This window comes from Rattus rattus, chromosome 18 (assembly GCF_011064425.1).
Source record: "Rattus rattus isolate New Zealand chromosome 18, Rrattus_CSIRO_v1, whole genome shotgun sequence".
NCBI lineage: Eukaryota > Metazoa > Chordata > Mammalia > Rodentia > Muridae > Rattus > Rattus rattus.
The window spans coordinates 43,575,196-43,601,378 of record NC_046171.1 but is presented as its reverse complement, the minus strand read 5'-3'; the positions used below and the strand labels follow the sequence as shown (position 1 = coordinate 43,601,378).

Below are 26,183 nucleotides of genomic sequence, written 5' to 3'. Positions count from 1 at the left end.
GTCCGCGCGCAGCCTCCTGCTGCCGGCTCGCGAGCCAATCGTGTGCAGGGATCATTTCCGCAGCCGGGAACTCGACCAATCGAGGCGCTCGTTGTTGAGGAGGGGGCGTGAGGATCCAAGATGTCTGCGCCCATGTAACGCTGGTGGCCGACGTTGACTTCTTCCTCTGCTCTGGGACCCTGTGGTACTGGGCTGACTCAGAGGACTATGCTGGGCCGGACTCTCCGAGAAGTGAGTGGACGTGGCCAGGAGTGGATCAGGGAGGGCGGAGACACTGGAGGACTTGGAAGTTCAAGGTCGCCCTGGGTCACCCCGCACTGCTCGCTCCGCCTGGCCGCCTACATTCCTGAATGGGAAGTGGGATTCGAACCTAGGCTCTTACGTACACCCTCTATCAATTCCCAGGAGTCAGCCACGTCAAGAGAAATTGTTGAACCCCCGAGCCGTGGAGTGGAATTGCATCCCTCCCGCGCGATTTGGGAATGGTTTCTCAGACAAGCCATTTCAAGCCTGTCGCTGCTGTGCTCGCTTAGGGACCGGGCGATTTTATAGCATGCAAATTTCAAACAAACCAAAAAAATGATGTCCAAAAAAAAAAATAAATAAATTATGGCTTAAAAAAAAATAAACAAAGGAAAAACACGGCCGAACAACTAGGGTTTCTACACATCATGTTTGAACCCCTATTTAAGCAATAGGTCGCAACCACAAATGTAGGAGAAAATTTGACAGCAGTTTAAAAGGGGAAAGGGGATGTTTCTTAGAGACAAAGTTAATTCAAAGTCAAACACGTTGTGAATTCAAGGTGTTTCTGACAGCACCCAGTGTTGCTCCTTCACGACTTCTCTGCACGAGGTTCAGAGCAGTATGTGTGCACTAGCCAGCAAATGCTGCTTGAAACATCTCAACTCAGAATCGAGGGTGTTCTGTGTTAGGATTTAACGTATGTGCAACCTTTCTAAACTTGTGGAAACATAATTGTTTAATTGCAGAGAACAACACCTTTTAATATTTTCCTAAATCATTCCTCAGCGCGTCCATACCCTAAGTGTGAAATTCGTGTTTCTCTGGGTTCTATTGCATTAAGGTGCTTGATACTGAAAATGGCTGTTTGAGTTATCGACTTGAGTTTCATTCAAAAGTTATTAAGTAAGTTCGAAGTGAGGTTATTCAGCTTTTCCCAGTATGGCTCTATACATGCTCCTACCATTTCATACAACATACTTATGCAAAGTGGTGTTCTTGGCACTGATATAGCAAATCAAAATATTGGTAAACTGAAAAAGGGAACAACATTGAAACAACCTGCAGCCAGGATTTAATTCCTTATTTTAAAATAAGTAAGTCTATGAGTCTATGCATTCATTGGTATGCAGATTTGCTATCATCTTTAAGAGCAAAATTATGTATACCAAAGAATTTTTTAAATATCTATTTATTTACTTATTGTATATGGGTATTTTGACTGCATTATGTCTGCACACCCACAAGAGTGTATCAGATCCCGTGCCACTATAGTCTAGGTGGTTGAGAGCTGCCTTATAGGTGCTGGAAATTGAACTCAGGGCCTCCAGAAGAGCAGCCAGCGTTTAGCCTCTGGAGAATTTTTCTAAAATCAAATTCTTTATGATTTAGCAATAAATGTCTTGCACGCTGACTTTGTATCTCAGTGTACCTGTGCTTTGCCAAGCTTGTCTGGAAGAAAAGGATTGTGAGTGGGAAAAGCTTAGGAAGCCCTGCCAAGGTTCTTATCTGTGAGAGCCTTCTGGAGGGCTCTTCCAATCGCCCAGAACACGCTAAACCAAGCAAAGGCGCCATTGCACCGAGCCCAGAACAAACCCAGAAGCACGCATGTTACCAGCGGGTCTGTACACTGCTCTTCAGTCTCTGTGTCCATCGACTCACGAAGCCCTATAGTCTGTTCTGTCGACTTCCTGCCCCTGCCTTAATTCACAGTCTTGCTTTAACATGGCACACCTGCCTTTGTTTGAGGCCAAACTCTCTCAAGCTTCACAACAGTCTTGCTTGCCCACTCAGAATAACCCGGGGTCTTAGTTAAAACTTGAGCTGGTTCCCCCTCTGGACTCAATTAGAGAGATCTGTGTGATTAAAGCTCAGAGTATATGGCTTACTGTGGTCTCTGGGTAGACCCTGGTAACTTAGTATTGAGTATTGGCACCATTTTAGTGATACATCGATACTAATTTAACATATATGTACAGGTGTGTGTGCATATATATTAAATTAACATGTGTATACATATGTGTGTATATATGCATATGTGCTAATATTTTTGTGTTATATAATGATATGTAAGTATGAAAGGTGACATATATGTTAATATGTATAAATGTTAATTTATATATAAAATTACCATACATTGTATGTGAGCTATATGTAAAATCCTACAATGCGGGGTTGGGGATTTAGCTCAGTGGTAGAGCGCTTGCCTAGCAAGCATAAGGTCCTGGGTTCGGTCCCCAGCTCCAAAAAAAAAGAAAAGAAAAAAAAAAATCCTACACTGCATGTGGCATATCAGATACAGTCAAGCTGACAACTGGGAATAGCCTTCACACAAATCATACTGTTAGTGAAAAAACAAATTTATCGGTTTTCTTGGTTTTGGTTTTGTTTGTTTTTTTGAGGCAGAATCTTGTTATGTAAAACAAGATTTGTTCTCTAAAAGGAATGGGGGATCCACTTCCTCACGGTTGTGAGGCTGGTGTCCTTACTGCATTGCTGGCTGTGTGCATAGTAAATGAGGTAAAAGGGGAACAGATATGGGATGGCTAGAACTGAGATCTAGGAGATTTTAAGTCATGGAGAATGGCTACAACCAAGTAAGTGGTAACTGGAGTAACATGGGAACCATTCGTGTGAAGTAAGGTCAGGGAATGGAGAGGCCAGCTAGCATTCTACAGGAGGTTTTTTTTGGTTAATTTTATTTGTTTTAAGACAGGGTCTCCTATTGCCCAGGCTGGTCCCATACTTACTCTTTAGTTGAGATTGTCTTTAAATTCCAGGTACTCTTGCTTTCCCTCCCAGTGCTAGGATTGCAGGCATGAGCCATCAACCAGCTATGAATTTAAAGCAGGTCGTGGACCAGGGTGACAACAGTGACAGCAGTAACAAAGGTAGCAGTGAACTAGGTGCCATGAAAGGCAGTGCCTGACTGGAGTCTCAGAGGAGGAAAAGGGGAGAGTGTCACTCCAAGAAGGCTTGCTGCAGAAGACCTGGGTTTTTGAGAGAAGGGGAAAGAGGTAAAGAGGACCAAGAGGACACAAGCTATCCCTCCCTCCCCATGAACTCTAGTACGGGGTAGAGAGTTTACGAGCAGAAACAGGGATAGTGCAGGGTAGGTAGATACAAGCAGAACCAGGGATAGTGCAGGATGGATAGGTACGGACAGAACCAGGAAGCCCACTACCATCAGCAGAGAAGTTCCAGGGGAGGACACTGCTTAGTGAGAATGCTGTAAGCTGACATTTTTATATTAGATGTGGCATAGCTGTTCTGCCCCAGGAAGGCTCTCCATTCTGCGTCTCATACTCCGTACCCAGGCCGTTCCATCTCACGAGCATCTTTGTCTCACTTCTCTTTCCAATTCCCGTCCTGATTCCTCACATTGAGGGTCCCTAAAAACATCCCTAAGGAAGGACAGCACCGCTGCAGGAAGGGGCCTGGGCTCAGGCCCTGCCGGCTGCCCCACTCACACTTCTGCATGCCGGTGACATCTTAGTCAGACGGCCAGAGTCTTCACTGGTACAGCTTCCCTTGGGATGGACCTGCCCGTCCACCGTGTGGTTGGTCGGTTCGTGTCATTAATTCATGAAGTTAGGCATTATTAACTTTCTTGGACAAATGAAGAAACTGAACTCTGGGGTTGCGTGTGCTTGCTCTAGGTCTTCCCTGTCCCCCCTCTTCCCACCCTCCATGGTTTAGAGCACACTGTTCTTGCTTGTTGCCCCCCAGCTCCTCACTTCTGAAGCATTTCTTTTACTATAAAGCCTGCAGCAGACTTCTCTTGTCCCTGAATTTCTTCCTAACCGCCCATCCCGTCCCCGGACCTCTCTTGCAGCCTCCCTATGAAAGGCCTTTTTCCTTGTCCATGAACACCAGAGGCCTCTCCAAAACCTCCTCTCCACACTGTTCCTGAAACTCAGCCCCGAGAATGTCATTGCTTTGACAGTGCGTTTAGAAGTCCAGAGCCCATCATCTGTGGACTCTTCCCCTAACTGCAAACCCTGTGGCTTTATACCTGCAAGACATGGGAACTCAGTCAACAGGGGGACAAACTCTTCCACAGGAGTAGACGTAGCACTGGTAAGGAGAGTATATTACAGAGTCACCCTGTCCTGTATTGTGTGGCTTTGCACAAATGACAGCCTCTGAGATTCAGTTTCGTCACCTGTCCAAGAAAGGTAAAAACACTAACTGTTCTTGACTTAATGAGACAGCCCAACAGTACCTGGTGCTTGGTGACTACTCAATAAATATTACTCCTTTCCAGACCCCCTTGTCCCTGAGCTCACGCAGCAGGTGGGTAGTGAAGGTGTCTGCATGTCATTGGCAAAGAAAGTCCTTTTCTGACCAGCAACTACCTGTTGTTCTTACCTCCAGAAGCTCATGCCAAGTAATGCCCACTTCCTCTCAGGGCACAGGTAACAAGCCTGGTCACTTCTCGGACTTTTTGTTTTGTTTTTGGGGTGTTTTTTGGGGGGTGGGGTGTTTTGTTTGTCAGGACAGTTTTTCTGTGTAGCCCTGACTGTACTAGACTCACTTTGTAGACCAGGCTGCCCTTGAACTCACAGAGATCGACCTGCCTCTGCCTCCCGAGTGCTGGGATTAAAGTCATGCACCAACATGCTGCGTTTTCTCATGCATTTTTTAAAGGTGTGATTTTATTATTTTTGAGTGTTTGTGTGTGTGTGTGTGTGCGTGCGTGTCTGTGTGTGTGCGCACACAAGCACATGCGTGCATCTGTTGTGTCTATGTGTGGGTGTGTTCATATGAGTGCAGGTACATGGGAGGACAGAGGCATTATTTCCCCTGACTTGGAGTTACAGGTGCTTGGGATCCACCCAATATGGGTGCTGGGAACCAAATGAGTCTTCTGCAAGAGCACTATGAGCTCTTCATTGTTGGGCTGTCTCTGCAACTCTGCTTCTCATGCATTTTAGCACTTTGTCCACCAGCTTTCTTAATGCATAAGAAAGGACAGAAAGTCTCGGTTTATAAAAGGTACTATGTGTGTATGTCTGTCATATATACGTGCGTTTTTTTCTGAACACCTGATGTGTCTCATCAGAATCCCCGGGAGATATAAAGTGCTCACCTAAACCATTGCTCACCCAAGCCCACTTAGAAACAAAAGTAGCCAAGGAAGGGGAAGGTCCTCCCCACCCTTCCCATCCTCTGCTGGTCAGTGCTGCCCTTTGCTCACCGCCCTCCCTGAGTATAGGCTGTGCATGGTTTCTAGAATTTGAACCCAAGCCTCACTCTGCGTTCTGTCGATTGCTCCCTTGACACAAGATTTGGACTTTCCCAGAATTGGACTTTGTACAGAATCGGTAAACGCGTTTTTGAATTCTCCTTCCTGTAGGTTTCTTCAGCCCTGAAGCAGGGCCACATTACACCAACAGAGCTCTGCAAGAAATGTCTCTCCCTCATCAAGAAAACCAAGTATCTAAATGCTTACATTACCGTTTCAGAAGAGCTGGCTTTAAAGCAAGCTGAAGAATCGGAGAAAAGGTACAAGCAAGGTAAATGTAAATTCTGTCCAACTACATTGCAGTGACTTCTCAAGCGCTGTGGCTGTCAGTAGGTAAGGTTTAAACTCAAACAGTGCCCTCGGTTAACGAACGCGTCCTGAGCTACTTAATCTAAGTGCTGTACAGTGCCTATGTGTAACAATTTCCCGTGTGCGTCTGTGTGTGTCTGTGTCTGTGTGGTGCCCTGGTCTGTCACTCTCCCACTTATGGCCAGTGAGCCAGAGCAGCCACTGTCCTCACCTCTCACAGCGCTGAGGTTACAGGCAGCCATATGTCATGTGGCCATGCTGGAATCTCAATGCAGGGCATGCTGTGCTAACACTGACGTACTGAGCCATCTTTCCACCCCCCTGTGGCTTTTAAACACAGGTCAGTCTCTTGGAGATTTGGATGGAATCCCTGTTGCTGTAAAAGACAACTTCAGCACGTCTGGCATTGAGACAACATGCGCATCAAATATGTTAAAAGGTAAAGTCGAACTGATTACAACATTCATACTTTTTTAAAGATGGGTGTTTTTCATACTTAAAGAAATACTGGGGGCTGGAGAGATGGCTCAGCGGTTAAGAGCACTGACTGCTCCTCCAGAGGTCCTGAGTTCAACTCCCAGCAACCACATGGTGGCTCACAACCATCTGTAATGAGATCCGATGCCCTCTTCTGGTGTGTCTGAGGATAGTGACAGTGTACTCAAGTACATAAAGTATATAAAATCTTTAAAAGCATTCTGATACTTCAAGACAACCAGAGCTTAATTACAGCCCTGGGGGAAGCACTGAGGTCATTGCTTTCCCACTGCTTGCTCACTGCACACAGAGTCTTTAGGCCATGGCCAGCCCGTCAATGAGTACTGTTTATGAAGTGTAGAAGCCTTTTCAAGAGGACTTGGTCCTGGCAGGCTCCTGTAGACACTGAAAATCCATCAGCGTCTGCTCACCATCTCTTAGAACTGTGTGGTCATCCTTAGTTTTATTCTTTAACCTATCAGGCTGAAAACAAAAATGTTTACCAAAATATTCGGATCCTAATGGGGAAAATGAGTGGAGAAAGAAAAGCTACTCAGAACGCTGCCCACCAAAGCAATGTGCTATGAGTCCTCGTTGAGTGTTTCAGAATATAGGCTAGAGGGGTTTGGGTTTGTTTCAGTCTGTAGGTGGTGGTGGTGGTGGTGGTGGTGGTGATGGTGGTGGTGGTGGTCATGGAGGGAGAGGAGGAGGAGGAGGAGAAGGAAGAGGAGAACCATGTCTCATATAGCCCTGACTGGCCTGAATTTGCTGTGTTATTCAGACTGGCCTCAAAATCATAGAGGTCCTTTTGCCTCTGCCTCCTGAGTGCATGACGGCCTATTTCTAACCAAAACTCATAAAAATTACTGCATGACATAACACTAAAAGAAGAAGAAAACGTTGAGCATAATATATGGAGTCAAATGTCTTAGGTCTGCCTTGCCGTCCAGCATTTTATAGTACACTTTAAGTCGGTGTTTCAGATTATAAACAGTGAATGGCGTAACGAGCATCTGTGACCGGCAGAGAGTCGGCAGAGGAAGAGTTAACTTTTAGAAGGAAGTACACCCTGCTGTTTAAATTAGGAATAGCTTATGCTCTAATGATAGTGGCTTAATTGAAGGTTAAAACCACGCTTCCTATCCGTTGCGCTCTCTCACGTAATAAAATACCGTTCTTTAGGTTATTTACCGCCTTACAATGCCACAGTCGTTCAGAGGCTGTTGGATCAGGGAGCGCTGCTCATGGGGAAAACAAATCTGGATGAGTTTGCCATGGGGTAAGTAAATGAAGTTTTCCTCTTCTTATTTAATAGCTCTGCCCTCAATCCCGTTGCATGTAGATACACAAAGGTAGCAAGGGATCTCTTGAGGATCCTTTGTAAGATGTTTGCTTGAATTACTTTTATTTCCGTGTGTGTCTGTGTAAGTGAATGGTACATGGGTGGATAGGTGAGGGAATGGCACATGGATAGGTGAGGGGATGGTACATGGATAGGTGAGGGAATGGCACATGGATAGGTGAGTAGATGGCACATGGATAGGTGAGGGGATGGCACATGGATAGGTGAGAGAATGGCACATGGATAGGGGAGGGGATGGCACATGGATAGGGGAGTGGATGGCACATGGATAGGTGAGTGGATGGCACATGGATAGGTGAGGGGATGGCACATGGATAGGTGAGGGGATGGCACATGGATAGGTGAGTGGATGCCCATGGGGTGGTGAGGGGATGGCACATGGATTGGAGAGGGGACTGGACATAGGTGAGGGGATGGCACAAGGATAGGTGAGGGAAGGCACAAGGATAGGTGAGGGGATGGCACATGGATAGGTGAGGGATGGCACATGGATATGGCACATGGATAGGTGAGGGGATGGCACATGGATAGGTGAGGGGATGGCACATGGATAGGTGAGGGGATGGCACATGGATAGGTGAGGGGATGGCACATGGATGGGTGAGGGATGGCACATGGATAGGGTGAGGGATGGCACAAGGATGGGTGAGGGAAGGCACAAGGATAGGTGGGGGATGGCACATGGATAGGTGAGGGGATGGCACAAGGATAGGTGAGGGGAGTGGTGGGAAATGGATAGGGGGGGGGATGGCAAATGGATAGGTGAGGGGATGGCAAATGGATAGGTGAGGGGATGGCACATGGATAGGATAGGTGAGGGGATGGCACATGGATAGGTGAGGGGATGGCACATGGATAGGTGAGGGGATGGCACATGGATAGGTGAGGGGATGGCACATGGATAGGTGAGGGGATGGCACATGGATAGGTGAGGGGATGGCACATGGATAGGTGAGGGGATGGCACATGGATAGGTGAGGGGATGGCACATGGATAGGTGAGGGGATGGCACCTGGATAGGTGAGGGGATGGCACATGGGCAGATAGGTGAGGGGATGGCACATGGGCAGATAGATAGGTGGGCAGCAGAGGTCAGCCCCACTCCCCAAGCTCTCAACTGCTGACTAAGCCAGGTCTCCATCCGTTTCTTGACATCTCTGAGGCCAGAGTCTTGGTCCCCATAGTAAGAGGTCATGCTCAGTTGTCTGACAACATGGGGATGTTGTTTGGGCTCTAGAATGTGCTTCCCTGGTAAAGGGGCGTTAAGTGTCTTCCTGCAAGCTGTTTGCATTTCTGACTCTTGAGTTTGTCCCAGGCTTTTGTAAAGTGGTGAATTATCAGATGGAGTTTGCAAATCTGTTCTCGGTCTTTAGTTTATCTTTTCGTTCTCCGTCTGTATTGGTTGCTTTTTGCAAATGACTGATCCCAAGGGCTTCTTTGTCTTAGGGGTTCGGGGAGCCCACCTGGCAGGAAGACAGGGGGCGGGAGCTTGAGGCCCTGGTCAAATCGGCCATGCAGTCAGGAAGCAGGGAGCCTGAATGCCGCTGTTGAGCCAGCTCTCCTTCCTTGTCAGGGGCCCTGGCCATGGCAATGGTTCAAGACTGTGCCCCACAATCAGTGTCCTCCTACCTCAGTTCACCCAGTCTAGACACTCGGAGAGGCACCCCTGTAAGGGCCCATGACTCACCAAAGAATGATACCTGGACTCAAACAGTATAAATGCAGAGTGTTTTATTCTGCAGAAGCCCAGCATGCTGGGGTCTCCATCCCAAGATGGAGAGACTGCAAAGTGAGCTCGAAGACCTAATTTAAAGCTCATTAGGGGAGCAGTAGGTGACCCCTGTCATTGACTTTCTCTCTAGGGACATTCCAGAATCTTTGCTGGGGAGTCTGGAAACCGCTGCTGAACCACTGTCCGTGCCTCAGGCCAAGTGTCCGGGCAGATTCCGAGGCCTGGACTTGTCTGGGCTTGTCCAGTTCTTGGAAACAGATTTAGGCCTCATCTCCTAAACTGCCAATTTGAAGCCTGTCATGGAGTCAGCCTGTCTCATTAATCCTAGATCCCATCAAGTTGATAATCAGTGTTGCCCATCATACAGACTGTGCTTTTCAAAGAGTCAGAAAAAAAATTAATTTTGATAAACTCCATCTCACCGTTTTTTCTTTCATGATTTATGCTTCTATGATGCTTCCAGTAGTCATATTCCAAACCAAAATGGCGGGTTTTCTCCTCGCTTTACAGATTTAGCTCCTCTGCTGAGCGATGCCACCCATGTTGTTGAAGGTTTTTGAATAAGGTGAAGCACTGTTTACACAGGACAAGCTTGTCCTTGTTCCCTGCAAACACACACAAGCGGGCCTGTGTCGGGCGGGCGGGAGCCTCTCACTGTGCGCCTTTGCGAAGTCACTGAACACACCACAGCCCTGTTTGCCGTGTAAGTTTTGAACTGGCAGCCGTGTCTTCTAGTTCACACACATCATGAGTGTGCACTGCTCGAGGCTTTTGTTTTGTTTTGTTTTTTTTCAGGAATGCTTTTAAGATTTCCCAATGTAAACCTTCTCTGGGCTTATGTGACTTATGTTTTTTAGTTACAATTATTAATTTATTTTGAGGAATTGGCCACGCACAGGTAGCATTCAAATGACAACTCTGGGAGTCTGAGCTTTTCTCCCACCACACGGATAACTGCAGATTGACCCCAGGCTTTGCCCACTGAGCCACATTGCAGCCCATGACGTATCTTATGCTGTGGTTTATCAGTTTCTAATTGTTCATAGCAAGTGCATAAAAATATAATTGGCTTTTCTCTTTGGACCTATCATATCAGCTTGTCCAGGTTCATTTGTTCTAATTGATATTTATAGATATTTTATGTAGATAGCAGAGCCAGTTTTTATTGTTTACTATCTGCATTTTGCCTTATTGAGCCAGTTACGATGGTCAGTGTGGTGTTGAAGAAGTGTGAGTAGGAGGTGGAGAGATGGCCCAGCACCGGAGTCCCCGTGCAGCGCTTACAGTCTTGTAGAGGTTCCGAGTTCAGTTCCCGGCCACCTCATCGAGTAAATGACTCGGGGATACCTGTAACTGCAGCTTCAGGTGCTCCAGGACCCGCCCTGGCCTCTGGTCATCCACACATAGACAGAAGTGTACATACAGATAGACAACCAAGGAGTGCGGAGGAGGCAGATGTAAAACACATAGCCTGGCCTTGTTCCTCATACCTGCCAGGGTGGGGGTCGCCAGTCAGTCAGCAAAGAGACTTCAGATTTTTCTCACTCTATAATTCTTTTCACGTTTATAATGCTGGTTCATAATGATTATACAATGATAAGTCAGAGTTCCAGTTTTGTAGAAACAGCCCTTTGACCCCCACGTCGATTGTGATCTCCAAGTTCTCCGTAGATATATGCTTCATGAGCCATCCATGAAAGTAAACATGAACGAGGGTTTTTAGGATGTTTTTCTTTTCTCAGCTGATCAAAATTGACCTGGCCAAAGAGGAAAAAGCACACTTCGTATGTCTTAGTACGTCTCACCCTGTCTCCAACGTGATTCTTGGAGGGCGCACCATTACCTGTGTAGGCAGCTGGAAAGTCCTAACCGACAACTAACAACACAGAAGTGTGTAGCAGGTCTAACCAGGAAGCATTCTACTGAGGTTATTTCATAAAAACAGAAAGATGTGAGAAAGCGATCCACGGATGAGGCCAAAGAGTGCAAAAGCTAAAACGATGAAATCAGAAACTTGTTAGTCAAATGTATACAACTTTAGTTGGTGTGGTGGTGCACTCCCTTAATCCCAGCACTCGGGAGGCAGAGGATCTCTGCGTTCAAGGCCAGCCTGGTCTACAGAGTGAATTCCAGGACAGCCAGGGCCACACTGAGAGACCCAGCCTCAAAAACAAACAAACAAACAAACAAAGATAGATAGATAGATAGATAGATAGATAGATAGATAGATAGATAGATACCATAAATATGAATGTGTGTGTGCGTGTGTGTACTTTTACTCAGTGAGCCTTTCCCATTTTGATTTTTTTTTTTAAGGTACGATACATGGCTTTGCCTGAGATGACACATTTGGGATACAAGTGGCACAGGCTTTCATGAGGTGGAGGGTGACACTATTTTCCTGTGTTCCAAACTGCGTGGCCACACTCCTATGTCCCAGATTCCTGAGCACACAGCCAGGCTCTGTCTGGATTTGGGTGGAGAAGGTTTGGTCCATACCTGACTCCCACCCCTGGCCAGATGCAGTTTTGATGACTTGGTGCCTGCCAAATCAGTGCGTTCTGGTTTCTGTCACATAGCAGGAATGTGACACATTTTCATTCACTGAACAACTGAATGCCCTACTCTGAGGGAGAGATGGGAACATTCAAGTGAAATGCTAATGCCCAACTGTGTGAGTCTTGCTTCGGAACTCGAGCTGATTCTTGGGTTGTCTCTAGGAAGCAGCGATCTGCGCTCTGCAGTGCTCTGCTCTCTGCAGTGCTCTGCTCTCTGCAGCGCTCCCCCCCCCCCACTGCGCTGCTCAGTCCTTCTTATTGGAAAGGGACTTCAGATTTTTCTCTTTGAGAACTTCTTACAATGTGCTTTGATCGTATTCATGCCTCATTCCTCTCCCTAAATCCTCTCAGGTCAAGATCTACCCCTACTTTCCTCCCTACCCCAACTTCTTTCTTTGTCTTTAATTAGCCATTGAGTCCAGTTTGCGATGCTGTATACTGAGAGTGGGGCCATCCCTTGGAGCATGCTGGATGGACATACCAGGGACCAAACCCTTCAGAATTCTTTTTTAAGATTTATTGTGTGTGTGTATGCCATATGTCTGGGGGTAACCATGGTGCCCAGAAGAGGAGGCGGGATCTCCTAGAGCTGGAGTTATAGGTGGTTATGCGATGCCTGGGATGGATGCTGGGAACTGAGTGCCAGTCCTCTGGAAGAGTAGGGAGCACGCTGAACCACCGAGCCATTCCTAGTTCTCTGTTTTGTTTTGTTTTTAATGGACAAATATTTAAACAGGCATTTCATCAAAGATGACATGATTAATATAAAAAATAATGAAAATGTCAATAACTATCAGGAAATGAAATTGCAACCATATAAGATGTATACATTTATTAGGATGGCCCACTGACAAGGGCGGAGAGAACTCGTACTGCCTCCACATTGCAGGTGCGGACTGCAGATGATCAGCTGTGGGAAACAGAGGTCTCTAGCACAGGCTGGCCTCCCAGTGTTAGGACTTCAGCGGGTACCACTGTACCTGGCTACTCGTTTCTTATGGCTTGACTTTTGCCTACCGTGTGGCCCCATAGATTCCGTCCTACATATTCATCCACAAGATAGGGAGGGCTTCTGTTTGTACACAGTGCTGGACAGGACCTTTCAGAACCGTCTTTAGTGACTTCATCTGTAACCCAAACTGGAAATAACCCATTGTCTTTTCTTGCTAAAGGTTGGAGGTCAGCCTGGACTGCAGAGCAAGGCCTAACTTAAAAATAAACCATTAAATGAGAAGGGATCATTGTGAATATAATCTAAGTACAGTATATACATGTATGTCATAATGAAACCCACCTTTACATACAATTAGCATAATCTAATTAAAACATTGAAATAGAAAAGAGAGAATGATAACTAAATATAAGACTTAATTCTGAACTTAATCCTGGAAGCACATAAACTGCTATAAAGTATTAAACCCAGCTGTCAAAATGTAATTATATAACATTGGTATTAACTTTGTAATGATTGATAAATATAATGTGACTGTATAACCAAATGTCTTTTTTTCTTTTTTTTTTTTTTCTTTCTTTTTTTTTTTTTTTTCGGAGCTGGGGACCGAACCCAGGGCCTTGCGCTTTCTAGGCAAGCTCTCTACCACTGAGCTAAATCCCCAACCCACCAAATGTCTTTATTGTTAGGAAATCCACACTAAATAAATCTTTAAATATTTAGAGAAAAGGACCAGGGATACTAGACCACACACACACACACACACACACACACACACACACACATTTTTTGTGGTTGTTTGGCCTCTCCTCTCTCTGTGCTATGTATGCACAGCAATACATGCACCCTTGCACCACATGCAGACATGCAGAGGCACAGTAGATGTCTTTCTCTAACATACTCAGTCATGACGCCTTGAGACGGGGTCTTTAGTGAACCTCAAGTTTGTCCTTTAGACCAGCCTAGCTAACCAGCAAGGTCCCGGGGTCTGCCTGTCCATGCTCACCCTACCCAGAATGCTGAGGTGGCTGGCATATGGCCGTGTCTGCCTTGCTTATGTGTGCACAGCAAGCCATCTCACACGCCGAGCCATCTCCTCATCCCTGCTCTTGGTTTTTGAGACAGGTTTCACTCTAGCATTCCTCCGGCATAGACTTACTTCCTGTGCCACCCCGCTTAGCTGTGAGTGAGTGGTCTCGGGTCCTCCAGCTCAAGCTACACAGGCTGAGGGATGTTCCATGAGCATCCCTGGGGACATGACTTTTCTCTAAGGCCCAGCTTTGCTTCTCTACCTCAGATCTGGAAGCACAGATGGCGTGTTTGGACCAGTTAAAAACCCCTGGACATATTCAAAGCAGTACAGAGAAAGAAGCCGGCACGACGCACACGGGGATTCACACTGGCTCATAACTGGAGGAAGCTCGGGCGGCAGCGCAGCAGCTGTGGCGGCGTTCACGTGCTTTGCGTAAGATGCTTTGGTCTGTGCGTTAAGCCCCGCCCAGGCAGCGGTCACGTACTCTGCGTAGGCTGCTTTCTGTAAGCCCCGCCTAGGTACACATGGTCAAACTACACGCAAAACCCAGTGACACGGGAATTCAGACCCTGGTCCCTGTAAGGTATATTGAACCGCCAAGGGTACTCAACTTCAGCCCGCCATGTGAACTTTGTACATTAAAACTTAAAGTGACATTTAAAATGTGCTCCTGTAATCTCTGGTTATTTTAAAACATGGCCTCATGGATCTCACCAGACAAAACATTGAACGTGAGTGGACTTCATCAATCTTATTTTTTAATAATTTATTCTGGCATCCATTCGCTATGGAAATGCCGACGGCTTTAGTTCACTGTTGCTGAGCTGATCATGGTGATTTATCCTTCAGAAAATCTCTAAAGGGAAAAAAAAAATCCCCTTGTGGTGTGAGAATCAGTAAGATATTTAAAATAGAGTTTCCATAAACCTGCGACTGGCAGTGTCTTACCAAGCTGAGCTCTCCAGCCGCCTTAGGAGTCGATTCTCTGTTACACGTTGATAAGAACCCACCAGCCACGTTTTAAGGCCCACTTTTAAAAGCATCTCGTCTCCTCGGGAGAGCGGGTATCTGAAGTGTGGTCTCTGCTGTAGCCTCAAACCTCTAATCCGCTGGCTCCAGCTCCTGAGGGCGGACGCGTGTGTCAGGCCTGTCAAACGTCTCGTAACCACCTGGAGAATAGTGAATGTTTACTTACCAGTCTCCGTTTAAGTTCAGCGTGTTTCCTCAGTGATGTTATATGCATGTATCCCCTCTTTAATTATCCACCGAAGCTACTCGCTCTTCACAAGCATTGTGACCAGTGAGTTATTTACATGTCTTAGAGCTGTGGGGCTGTCCCTCAGAGCTCTCCCTTCCCGCTCCCGAAGTCTGGTTAAGAGGAAAAGCTATTCCGTTTATCTCTGGACTGCTCGAGCCCCGCGTTAATATTCATGAGCGTCTGACACGTTAGAAGTGCAGGAGCAAGTGAGGTTTCCTGCCTTCATCAGCCCACTTAGTGTGCGCCTTCCTGAGCCTTCTCTGAGGAGACGGCGCTTGACACACAATTCCTATGGAAATGCAGGCTTCCCTTTTACACAGCCGTCAGCGGATGCTAATGAGAGACGGTGTCTTTTTAAGATTATGAAAGCAGCAGACCGATTTTGCAGCTTAAGTGGACCTGATGAGATTGCATTTCCTATAGAGCGCAAGTTATTGTTAGGAACGTTTGTTCCTCAGTCCACAGAGCTACTTTTCAGTATGATGGCAGATTATACACATCTACACATACACATATATGTATATAAGATCAGCAGAAGCACCAACCAAAAGTAACTTCGGATTGGGTGTGTCCAAACTGAGGTCTGCTTTTGTCTCCCTCGCATTGATTTATTTGTTTTACTGCAGTTTTTACTTACGGAGGTTCTTGGAGTATTATTGAGCCACATGGAGAATGGGACAGGGCGCTGTGCAGTGAGTGATATGGGAAGTTATCCCAGGGGCTTTAGGTGAGACAAGGACAGGACCTGCAGCTCCTGTTAAGAGGAGTCCTTGCTAGGGCGTGGATGTCAGGCATGTATAGAGGTGTCTGGATGATGGCGTGTAGCAGGCCCTTACGGCTGCTGCAATAAGACAGTTTTTCCTTCTGTATCCATGGCTGTATGATGCTTCAAATTTTGCATTAGCATGTACTATATAACAGCTTTCTTTTTAAATAATTGTTTAAATTTTCAGTTGTTATAACTTTTAACTTTTTCGATCCTTATTTTTAATGATGGTTCTTAAACATTTTAAACCTCCCTTGTAGCCCACACCCACCAGAGGTAGCAGGAAAGAAAGGCTATGAGGAAAGCAGACCTGTTTAGACCCTGGAGCGACTCCCTCTGTGTGGTCTGGAAACTAGCAGTCAGCTCACAGGCCATCAGCGGCAGCTCGATCCACTTGCAGACACCTCACGGATACACCGGCAGTCCTGTTCGGTAGTCAGGATAGCAAACACTGATCTGCAGCAGTGGCACTGCCCAGCAGAGACAGCCAGGCCTCGACTCCGCACTAGTGAGCAGGAGCGACCAGGGCCAACAGGAATGCCGGGAGAGGTTCTCGGCTGTGCCCGTCTCAGCAAAGCAAAGACCCACCAGCGTTGCCCAGCTAGTGGTACCAGCGCGCTCAGCCTCGCCACTCCGTGGAGTCCCATTTATACTTATTTCCACTTCAAGTTGTGATAAAATAAGCATGTGTAGTTTTTCAATTAATCTAAAAATGTATTTTTTTTTCATCTTGGAAAACTGAAACTCAGCACCTATTAGCCCTGCCCCACCCCCAGTCTCTAGCAACCTTCCCTGGTTGTCCTCTGGATCTGACTGTTCTGGGTACTTCCTGCTTGGGCTTCCTACATTCATCGTCTTGTGACTGGTTATCAGACATAGCCTCCAGGTGCCCAGGCTGTGAGATGGGCATTCACTTTGTTGGATAATGAAAACCTTTTCAAAATGCACATTTAACAAATACTTCTTTTTAGATGAGAGTGACCAACATTTTAAAATCTCATCAGCGATGCGGCTGAGACGTTAAACCACAGCTCACTACAAGTAAATCTATGAATTGAACTGATGGATCATATAGGTTAAGAATTTATGGGCTGGAGAGCAGTTAAGAGCACTGTCTGCTCTACCAGAGGACCTTAGTTCAAATCCCAGCAGCCACATGGTGTCTCACAACCATCTGTCATGGGATCCAATGTCCTCTTCTGGTGTGTCTGAAGACAGAATATGCATATGCATTAAGTAAATAAATAAATCTAAAAACCTATAATAGCAAACAGACCTTTAGTTCATTTATCCTGCTACTTGGAGGACAGCAACCTAAGAGAAATCAAATGTGAGCAGAGAATTGTGGGTAATGCTGTTTATTAGCAAAGCTTCACGAGAGGCTATCGTGCTAGGTGAGAACAACATCACTGCCTATGTAAACGGCAGTGCATCTCTGGCCATAACTCCAAGTGGGCGGGCAAAGTGGCATCTGGGTCTCTTAGTTTGGGAAAGCTTACTGCTTGTGGTTACTTGTTACTTTTTGATATTTCATATAATATTTCTCAGTTTTTATGATTTTAACGGCAGCAAGAGGTGATTACTAACAAACATACAGGGATGGAAACTTAGGATAACATAATGCTCTCAAAAACCAGACAGACGAACATACTTTTCAGAAGCGTTGAAAGGCCGGGTAGCGTGCATTCCCCTAATTCCACCACTCGGGAGGCAGAGGCAGGCGGGAGCCTGAGTCTGCAGTGTTTGTTGCTGGGTCTTTGTGCTTCTCTACTCCGTGTGAGTCCTTGGAGCTGAGTGTAGATTACTCTTTATGTACACTTTGACGGGGTAGATCCCGAATGCAATTAAAGAGTGTCGTCTCTCTAAAAAGAGTTCTCTTTGAATTCCAGGGCTCTGGGGTCGGACACTGGCGGATCCACCAGGAACCCTGCTGCCCATTGCGGGACCGTTGGTTTCAAACCAAGCTATGGCTTAGTTTCCCGACACGGCCTTATTCCCCTGGTGAATTCAATGGATGTGCCGGGAATCTTCACCAGATGCGTGGACGATACAGCAATTGTGCTAGGTACTTCTGCGGTTGCGTGTTATTGGAAAGCCTCACTGTAAAACAATCTGTCTGTCACACACAAGGATTTCTCCTTGCAGGTGTGCTGGCTGGACATGATCCCAAAGATTCCACCACAGTAAACGACCCTGTTAAGCCAACCACGCTTCCCAGCGCGCCGGATGTGAGCGGACTGTGTATCGGAATTCCGAAGGTAACTTCCTTCCGTTACTTTACAGAAAAGCAGGCAAGTCAAATGCAGGGTATAGGAGGCGGCCTGGTGGGTTTGAATCTCTACACCACTACCTTTACAGGCAGGCCTCGTGAACTTAAGCCTGCGACTACTGCCCTCCAAGCCAGCCCAGTGTCTCCATCTGTGAAACAAGGCTGACAGAGTCCAGGTCCTGAGAGTTGTGATGATTAAATTTGATTATCCTGTAAAACAAGGGTCTGGAGACTCTGCTTGGAAAGGAAGAGTTACCGTTTTAGGTTTCATAGATCTAGATCTGCGCTTTTTAACTCGGCCGTTACAGTGAAAAAGCAGACATTGGTAATTTCTTTATTTACATAAAGAAATATGTCTGTATACCTATAAAATTTTATCCTCAGAAAGTGGATAAACTACAGCGTCTGCCTGTCATCACAGGTAGCTGATCCCTGATGTAAAAGGCACAGGCAGACCTTTATAAGGCCCCATTGAATGTTACTGGGTTTATTTTTATTATTGACATTTAGACTATACTTACATAACAGCAAGTAATCATTTATACACGTAAATAAAGATAAAAGCCAAACCTATGTGTGTGCCTGTGTGTCTGTGTATGCATGTTTTGTGGGTTTTTAAATTTTATTTATTTAAAAAGTAACTGTGTGTGGGTATTTTGCCTACACATATATCCGTACCGTGTATACCTGGTGCCTCTGGAAACCATAAGAGGGCATCAGATCCCTTGGAGCTGAATCTGTAGATGGTTGTGAGCTGTCTGACATGGGTGTTGGGAGTTGAATTCTCATCCTTTGAAAGAGCATCTGGTACTCTTAACTTCCTAAGTCGTATTTCCAGTACTTTTTATTACCTTAGTCATATGTGGGTGTATGTGTCTGCGTGTGGGTATATATTCATGAGTCTAAGTGCCCATATGGCCAGAGACATCAGATTCCTGGAGCTGGAGTTACAGATGCTGGTGGGCCACCAGATATAGGTGCTGGGAGCCAAGCTCAAGTGCTCTTAAGTGCTGAGCCCAGACTGACTGTCAACTCAGGTGCCCTCCTACCTCGTTCTCTCAGGGCTGAAATCCTAGGTGTGCACCTCCTTAGCCAATTACATGCCTAATAATATAGTTTAGAAATCTTTTACAAAGATAAATTACCCTGCAGAATAACATGGTTTCTTAATTTTGGCACCATTGATGTTTTATTCTAGAAAGTTCTGTGTGGGAGACCCTCTTTGCATCACAGAATGTTTGCATCCATCCCTGTGCCATAGCCCCCCTCACCACTACAGCTCTGTGGTCAAAGCATCCACAGATGACATCAGGTGACACCCCACGTGTCAGCCATGACTGTCAAGAGTCATCAAGACAACTATCTGTACCCTCGTTAAAGAACAAGACAGACCCGGGCTTTAGAAGTGAACCTAGCACACTCCTAGATCTACGTTGCCGTGAGCTATAGCGTTAGGAATGCTACTTCACTTCCCTATTTTCAGTAGTTCCCATCCATAAAATGAGGGATGATGACACCCCTGTAACAGTGTGGGAAGCGGAAGGTGAAAGAAGAAAGAACCCCTGAGAACCTCAGCAGAGCATTGGGTGAATCGTGAACATGGCAGATCTGAGTCCCCATCTGATCACCAAGCTTTGCACTGCTCCATCTGGCCGATGATGTCTGCGCTCGCAAGCCGCCGGCATTTCTAGTCCCATCTCTAGGTTCCTACCAGCCGTATTCTCAGTTTTAGTATATCACCAAATACAGATGTTCACGTGTCTGTCTAGACTCTGCAGCCTCTGTGTTTTGTTTTGTTTTCTCTAAGGAATATCTAGTACCAGAATTGTCAAGTGAGATACGGTCTCTCTGGTCCCAAGCTGCTGACCTCTTTGAGGCTGAAGGAGCCAGAGTGGTTGAGGTGTCTCTGCCACACACCTGCTACTCCATCGTCTGCTACCACGTACTGTGCACATCAGAAGTAGCATCGAATATGGCGAGATTTGACGGGCTACAGTACGGTAAGATGGCCGCTTCCGGTTGCTCAGGGTACCTCAAACGTTTGAAAGATTCACATGCTAGTTATTATAGTGACTCAGGAAAGTAAATCAGGTTTTTTTCTGTATCGAACTTAGGGTTTTCAACATAACTCTGTTTATGTTTGTTTCTCTGCATTGAAGGAAAAATCTGGAAGGGATTGTGTCCATGTGCCCAGCACATGTGTAGTGTCTGACAAGGTGGAGCTCAGTCAAAGTGTGCACGGACAGATGAATGCATGGATGCATAGACGCATGGACGGACAGACAGCAGATGGACAGATGGGCAGCATAAAGTTCCTCCATGGCTATTCTTTTCTCTCGTGGGTAGTCCTCATAGCTAAGTGGTCAGTGAGTCACAAGGCAAATACAGAAGAAGAACGTAGACAGGAAAGCTCTAAGATCCATAACGTTCGTAGTGCTATTGTGCCGCTAAGCCTTTCCTTCGGTCTCAAGTGACGCTTACCTCTGTGCTCAGGTCACAGGTCTGCTGTTGATATGTCGTCTACTGAAGCCCTGTATGCGGCTACCAGACAGGAAGGGTTCAATGATGTGGTGAAAGGAAGAATTCTCTCGGGAAACTTTTTCTTACTAAAAGAGTAAGACCCTTGCTTTCAGAATCTTTGCTTCTCTGAAACCTTAACGTTGTCACGCCTAGGACTCTCTGGCTCAGTGACTACTTCCCTAGATGACTGAGGCCCCAGGTCTGAGGCCCCAGGTCTGAGGCCCCACATCGCTACTACAGGTATGGGCTCCTGTGGCCCATTACTGGGAAGTAAGGGTATGAGATGAGAAGTCAAAGGTCATCGTTGGTTGCAGAGTGAGTTCAAGGCCAGCCTTGGACATGAACGCCTATTAACAAAAGAAAACAACAGCAGCAGGAAGACCAAGGGGTGGGAAGGAGCTCCTACCGCATAGTCTTGACCAGATTCTGCCTCAGCTCCTACCTCACACACTGGGCATCCTGTGCGTGACGGGAGGGTCACTGGGACGAGCAGGAGGAAAAGGAGTCACAGAGGAGTAGGTGGAGAGCAGTAGGGGAGCACACTGCACTGGTATCTGTGCAGCCATTGGTCAGATGGTGCAGAAAGAGTACCTGATACTTCCATAGGGTTAAAACAAGAAAAGGAAAATCACACTTTTTATCTTCTGGCAGACATCTTTTTTTTTTTTTTTTTTTAAATTTCATGTATGTGAGTACACTGTAGCTGTCTTCAGACACACCAGAAGAGGGCATGGGATCTCATTACAGATGGTTGTGAGCCACCATGTGGTTGCTGGGAATTGAACTCAGGACCTCTGGAAGAGCAGTCAGTGCTCTTAACCACGGAGCCATCTCTTCAGCCCACTTTTTATCTTCTTTGGTTCTCAATGGGACCGGAGTTGTTGTGCCCAGTTTTAACTTGAGGGGCCTAAGGTGTTAACCAGCTTTGGGGGCAGCTGGGGAGTTTTCTTCGCCCCTCTCTCTGTGTTACTGACACATGATTACATCTGTGTCTGCTCCCCCGCCCCAGTCTGCTAATAGTGTTGGTCACCCTTCCTTCAATTTCATTCTGCCCTCCTGGACTGCTCAGAAATACAAAACTGTAGCACTCCATGCTTTTCTTGCTTCTCTTGATGAAACCTGCCTTCCAGGACTGCTTCCTACTGTCCAACTCAGTTATCGGTACACTAGATAGACTGAGACACAGGTCAGACAGATGTGAGGACACTTAGTCATCATTGTTACACTGTAGGTAGACTGAGATGTGGTGATAGAAAATTACAAAAACCCTTGAGACCCATTTAACTTCATCGCCATGATCTCACCCCAAAATAAATGCTTTGGTTTACTGTATCTCAAATGGACAGTATTATTTTGTCGTTTTCTGGTAGAATTGCATCTAGTAGTGAATTTTATGAATAAAATTCCAGTAATAAACTTTTAGAATAACAGTGTCTTTAACCAAAATCCATCTTTAAAAGTTGTTAGTAATCAGCCAGGCATGGTGGTGTATGCCTTTGATGCCAGCATCTAGGAGGTAGAGTCAGGCAGAACCCTGAGTTCAAGGCCACCTTAGTCTATAGAGTTCCAAGAAGCCAGGGCTACACAGAAAAACTCTGTCTTGAAAAACCAAAGGAAAAGAATCTTGGTGGTGCCAGATGTGGTGGCCAGGTCATTTAATTCCAGCACTATCTCGGGTCTACATAGTGAGTTCTAGGCCAGCCGTGCTACCTAGTGAGACCCTGTCTCAAAACTAAAACACTGACTGACCAACAAGAAGGTTCAGTTGCTCACCACCACGTCTGATTGAAGACCCGAGTATAATTCTTGAGGTGCACATTGTGGAAGGAAGGAGGTGACTCTGGCTGCTTGTCCTCAGACTTCAGCTTAGCCCCTCTGTCCCTCCCTCTCTAAAACAGTGAGTGAATGAATGAATAAATAAATAAACAAATAAAATGTCTCAGTGGCCCCTGGTCATAGAGCTGAGGACCCAGCGGCTCTCTAATAAACCTAATGCAGGAGAATTGCCATTAAAAAAAGGCAGAAACCAAGAAAGTCTTTAAGATAACTGTTATTTTTCCACAGAAATTATGAGAATTATTTTGTCAAGGCACAGAAAGTGAGGCGTCTCATTGTGAATGATTTCGTGAATGTTTTTGGCTCTGGGGTGGATGTCCTGCTGACGCCCACCACCCTGACTCAGGCAGTGCCATACTTGGAGTTCATCAAAGAAGACAACAGGACACGCAGTGCCCAGGACGACATTTTCACGCAGGCTGTGAACATGGCAGGTGAGGATTCCCGAAGAATGCCGTGGCTCTTTCCAAAGGTTTAGACAGACTCCCTGGTCTTCTGTTTGGGTCCTAGCAGGGCTGTTTGCTAAAAGCAGCAGCCTCCCCTTCAAGAGCTCCTGAGGGGTATGTGTGTGTCCGGTTCCTGCATGCCGTATATACACATTTTCTTTTTTTTTTTTTTTTTAATGTATATGAGCACACTGTCACTGCCTTCAGACACACCAGAAGAGGGCACCAGATCCCATTACAGATGGTTGTGAGCCACCATGTGGTTGCTGGGATTTGAACTCAGGACTTCTGGAAGAGCAGTCAGTGCTCTTAACCGCTGAACCATCTCTCCAGCCCCACATTTTCTTACCAGTGGGCAATAGTTTGATTTTCAAAATATTCAAACTGTTGGGGTTCAGGAATCACCACACAAACCACACAAACACTGATCTCAGTTAAACAAGAAGAGTTTATTGAATGCACACCCCAAGACTGAACATTCAGGGCCCCAGAGAGGACTCAGGAGCCTAATTGTGGTACAAGTCCCTTCTCAGGATAGGCTTATGGTAGAAAAAAAGCACAGTGAGCTCATTTGCAGGTGCAGGCAGTGCTGTCCACTGGTCAGCTCTGACTCAGGCCGTTCTAGACATACTGACCTTTAACTTGATGGTCCTACATAGCTTAAGGAATGAATTCTTAAGATGCACAAACTTCAGAACAGAGAGAACACATGGGGGATGTGGTCAGCATGACCCTGCTCTGAGTCGTTTCTCTGTGTCAGTGACTTGCAGGCATATCACAGCCACAGCATGAAAAGGCTGACAGGCATGGGCCACAGCTATCCTTGGGGTGCGGGGGACAGATCTCAACAAAACATAAAATTAAGACGTAATATAATGTGTACTGTGTACACATCCATCCTTGTTAATATCCAGCTTCGAAATTTTCTGCTTTTCTACACATGCTCCCCCACAGCCCCACCCAACACACACCATATTTCGATGTCTCATTTGAAAAATAACTTTTAGACATGACATTTTACAGCTGAGTAATTTAGCACAAATCTGAGGATACTCTCCTTAAGCACAGTTGCATTGTCACTTCTGAGAACACTAGTATGAGCCACTTGTGTTCGCTCCACTTGTTTACTCTCTTTACTCTTTGTTCCTGAAGGACCTGGGTTTTCCTTTTGTTACTCCTTTCATGTTTGAAACATTCTTTTAGGGAAGTGATAGATTACTTCTCCGTGTCTGTGAACTCACACAGTCATTCCATACAAATTATTATATAGACAAGGCATGATGCAAAAGTACAGGTATATTTATCATAATTTGGGGGATTTGGGCATGGTTTTTTTTTTTTTGCTTTCCCCTCCTTCCCCCTTTCTCAGACAGGGTTTTATCTGCATAGCCCTGGCTGCCCTAGAACTCAGTCTGTAGACCAGGCTGGCCTCAAACATACGCCTGGTTATCCTAGTTTGTTTGGGTTTTTTTTGTTTGTTTGTTTGTTTGTTTTTTCGGGGCTGGGGACCGTCCTAGTTTGTTTTAAGCCTTGTTCTCTTTCTTTACAAGGGAAGGAGGGCTGAACTGATGGTGTCTTTCTCTTCCTCAGGCCTGCCAGCAGTGAATGTCCCTGTGGCCCTCTCAAGCCAAGGGCTGCCAATAGGACTGCAGCTAATTGGACGCGCATTCTGTGACCAGCAGCTTCTGACAGTTGCCAAGTGGTTTGAAAAACAAGTACAGTTTCCTGTTATTCAACTGCAGGACCTCATGGACGATGGCTCCTTGGTTCCTGAGAATGGAAAATTAACTTCTGCTTCTCTAACCCAGTAATGATCAGAATAACGTGCAAGTGGCTGGTGGTAGGAGGCTGGGGATCCTGCCTGGGCCTCAGGCTTGCTAGGCAAGCCCCCTGCCACGGGACAGAATCCCCACCTCCCCACCGTGCAGTTAGATTGACGCCAAGAAGTGCTGTTCTCCAGAGTGTCAGTGACCAGGTTCACCGCCAACCCCGTCTGTCCTGGGAATCACGTCCTCAAATCCCTGAGATGCTGTTAACTGGAATATTCTTTACATTGTATATTGTAATTGTAAAATTCTATATTAAAATGTTCTATAAATGCAAGTGCCAGATTTTACTCTAACACAAAAATACAAGCTCCTAAAAACAATACATTCTGCATAATTTTCACTTAAAAGAACAGATTACAGTAGAACTTGGTTTAGTAATAAATGTCTCAAAATGTGTACCTCTTGATAACCAAGTGCTAAGAGTAACAGAAACTTCTGAGGTGACGGTTCTGACAGGCCGTTCCTCCTGTGGTAGAGGCTGCCTCAGAACCACGCAAGGTGGAGCAACTCCTCAGCCTGGCACAAGACTCCTTTTGTTTCTAGAAACCGAGTTACAAATGACAGAACTTCTCTCTTCCCTCTCCTGGTTAAATGTTTGCGTCACTTCTCCCAGAGCCTGAGGCCTCAAAGCCCCGACTGTGTCACACAGTCATCTCCCTCAACCTCAGGGAGGAAGATCCCAAATGCCCAATTAACACCCAGTGTGATCAGCATGAGAGACATTGGTGAAGACTACAGAGAGACAGCATGGTAAGATCGTCCTTAGCCAGAGTGCCTCAGGGCTCCCACGCCCTCTCGACTATCTTTACCAGTGTTCCCTTAGGCCCACATCTAGTAGAAATGCTACTCCTCTGAGGTGTCGTCATTGAGTATCTGTCTTTGCTAGGACACCTGTCACCTCACACTCATCAGGCGTTCTGGTTTACCCTTGTATATTGTTGACCAATGAAAACAGGAACCTAAATCACAGTAATACATTTATTAACGTAGAAGAAAAACCTCAAGCGTGAAGGACATGAGGAGATACTGAGACTGAGCCCCTGGACCATTCGGTTAGGAATTCAAGTCGCCTGTGGCCTTCATTAACAGTGTTCCCTCCTCTAGGGGATCCTCCCCTCCCCATGCTCAGTCTGATTACACATAAAATGGGCCACATGCCAGGCTCATTACACTCATAAACTCAATCGAATCCCTGAAAGGAATGTATAAGAAAACCGCATTGCATTTGGCCCTCCACATACACTGACTCCACGCTTAGAGAGGTACCGCCCACCAGATTATAGATCAGAACTAACCGGTTAAAAAAGATGAAAATACAAGTTCCAAAAGGCTTTTCCCTGAGTA

At 46.1% G+C, this 26,183-nt stretch overlaps 1 protein-coding gene across 1 annotated transcript; it reads left to right on the top strand.

Moving 5' to 3' along the window:
* Window positions 1–105: 105 nt before the first annotated feature.
* Window positions 106–25,113, top strand: Qrsl1 (glutaminyl-tRNA amidotransferase subunit QRSL1). Its single transcript, XM_032888479.1, has 11 exons — window positions 106–231; window positions 5,603–5,762; window positions 6,141–6,239; window positions 7,460–7,556; window positions 14,180–14,347; window positions 17,829–18,004; window positions 18,085–18,197; window positions 20,016–20,208; window positions 20,702–20,822; window positions 22,793–22,998; window positions 24,601–25,113. Exons 1-11 carry the CDS (start codon window positions 208–210, stop codon window positions 24,819–24,821), a joined length of 1,578 nt encoding a protein of 525 aa, XP_032744370.1. The 5' UTR covers window positions 106–207; the 3' UTR covers window positions 24,822–25,113.
* Window positions 25,114–26,183: the final 1,070 nt, after the last annotated feature.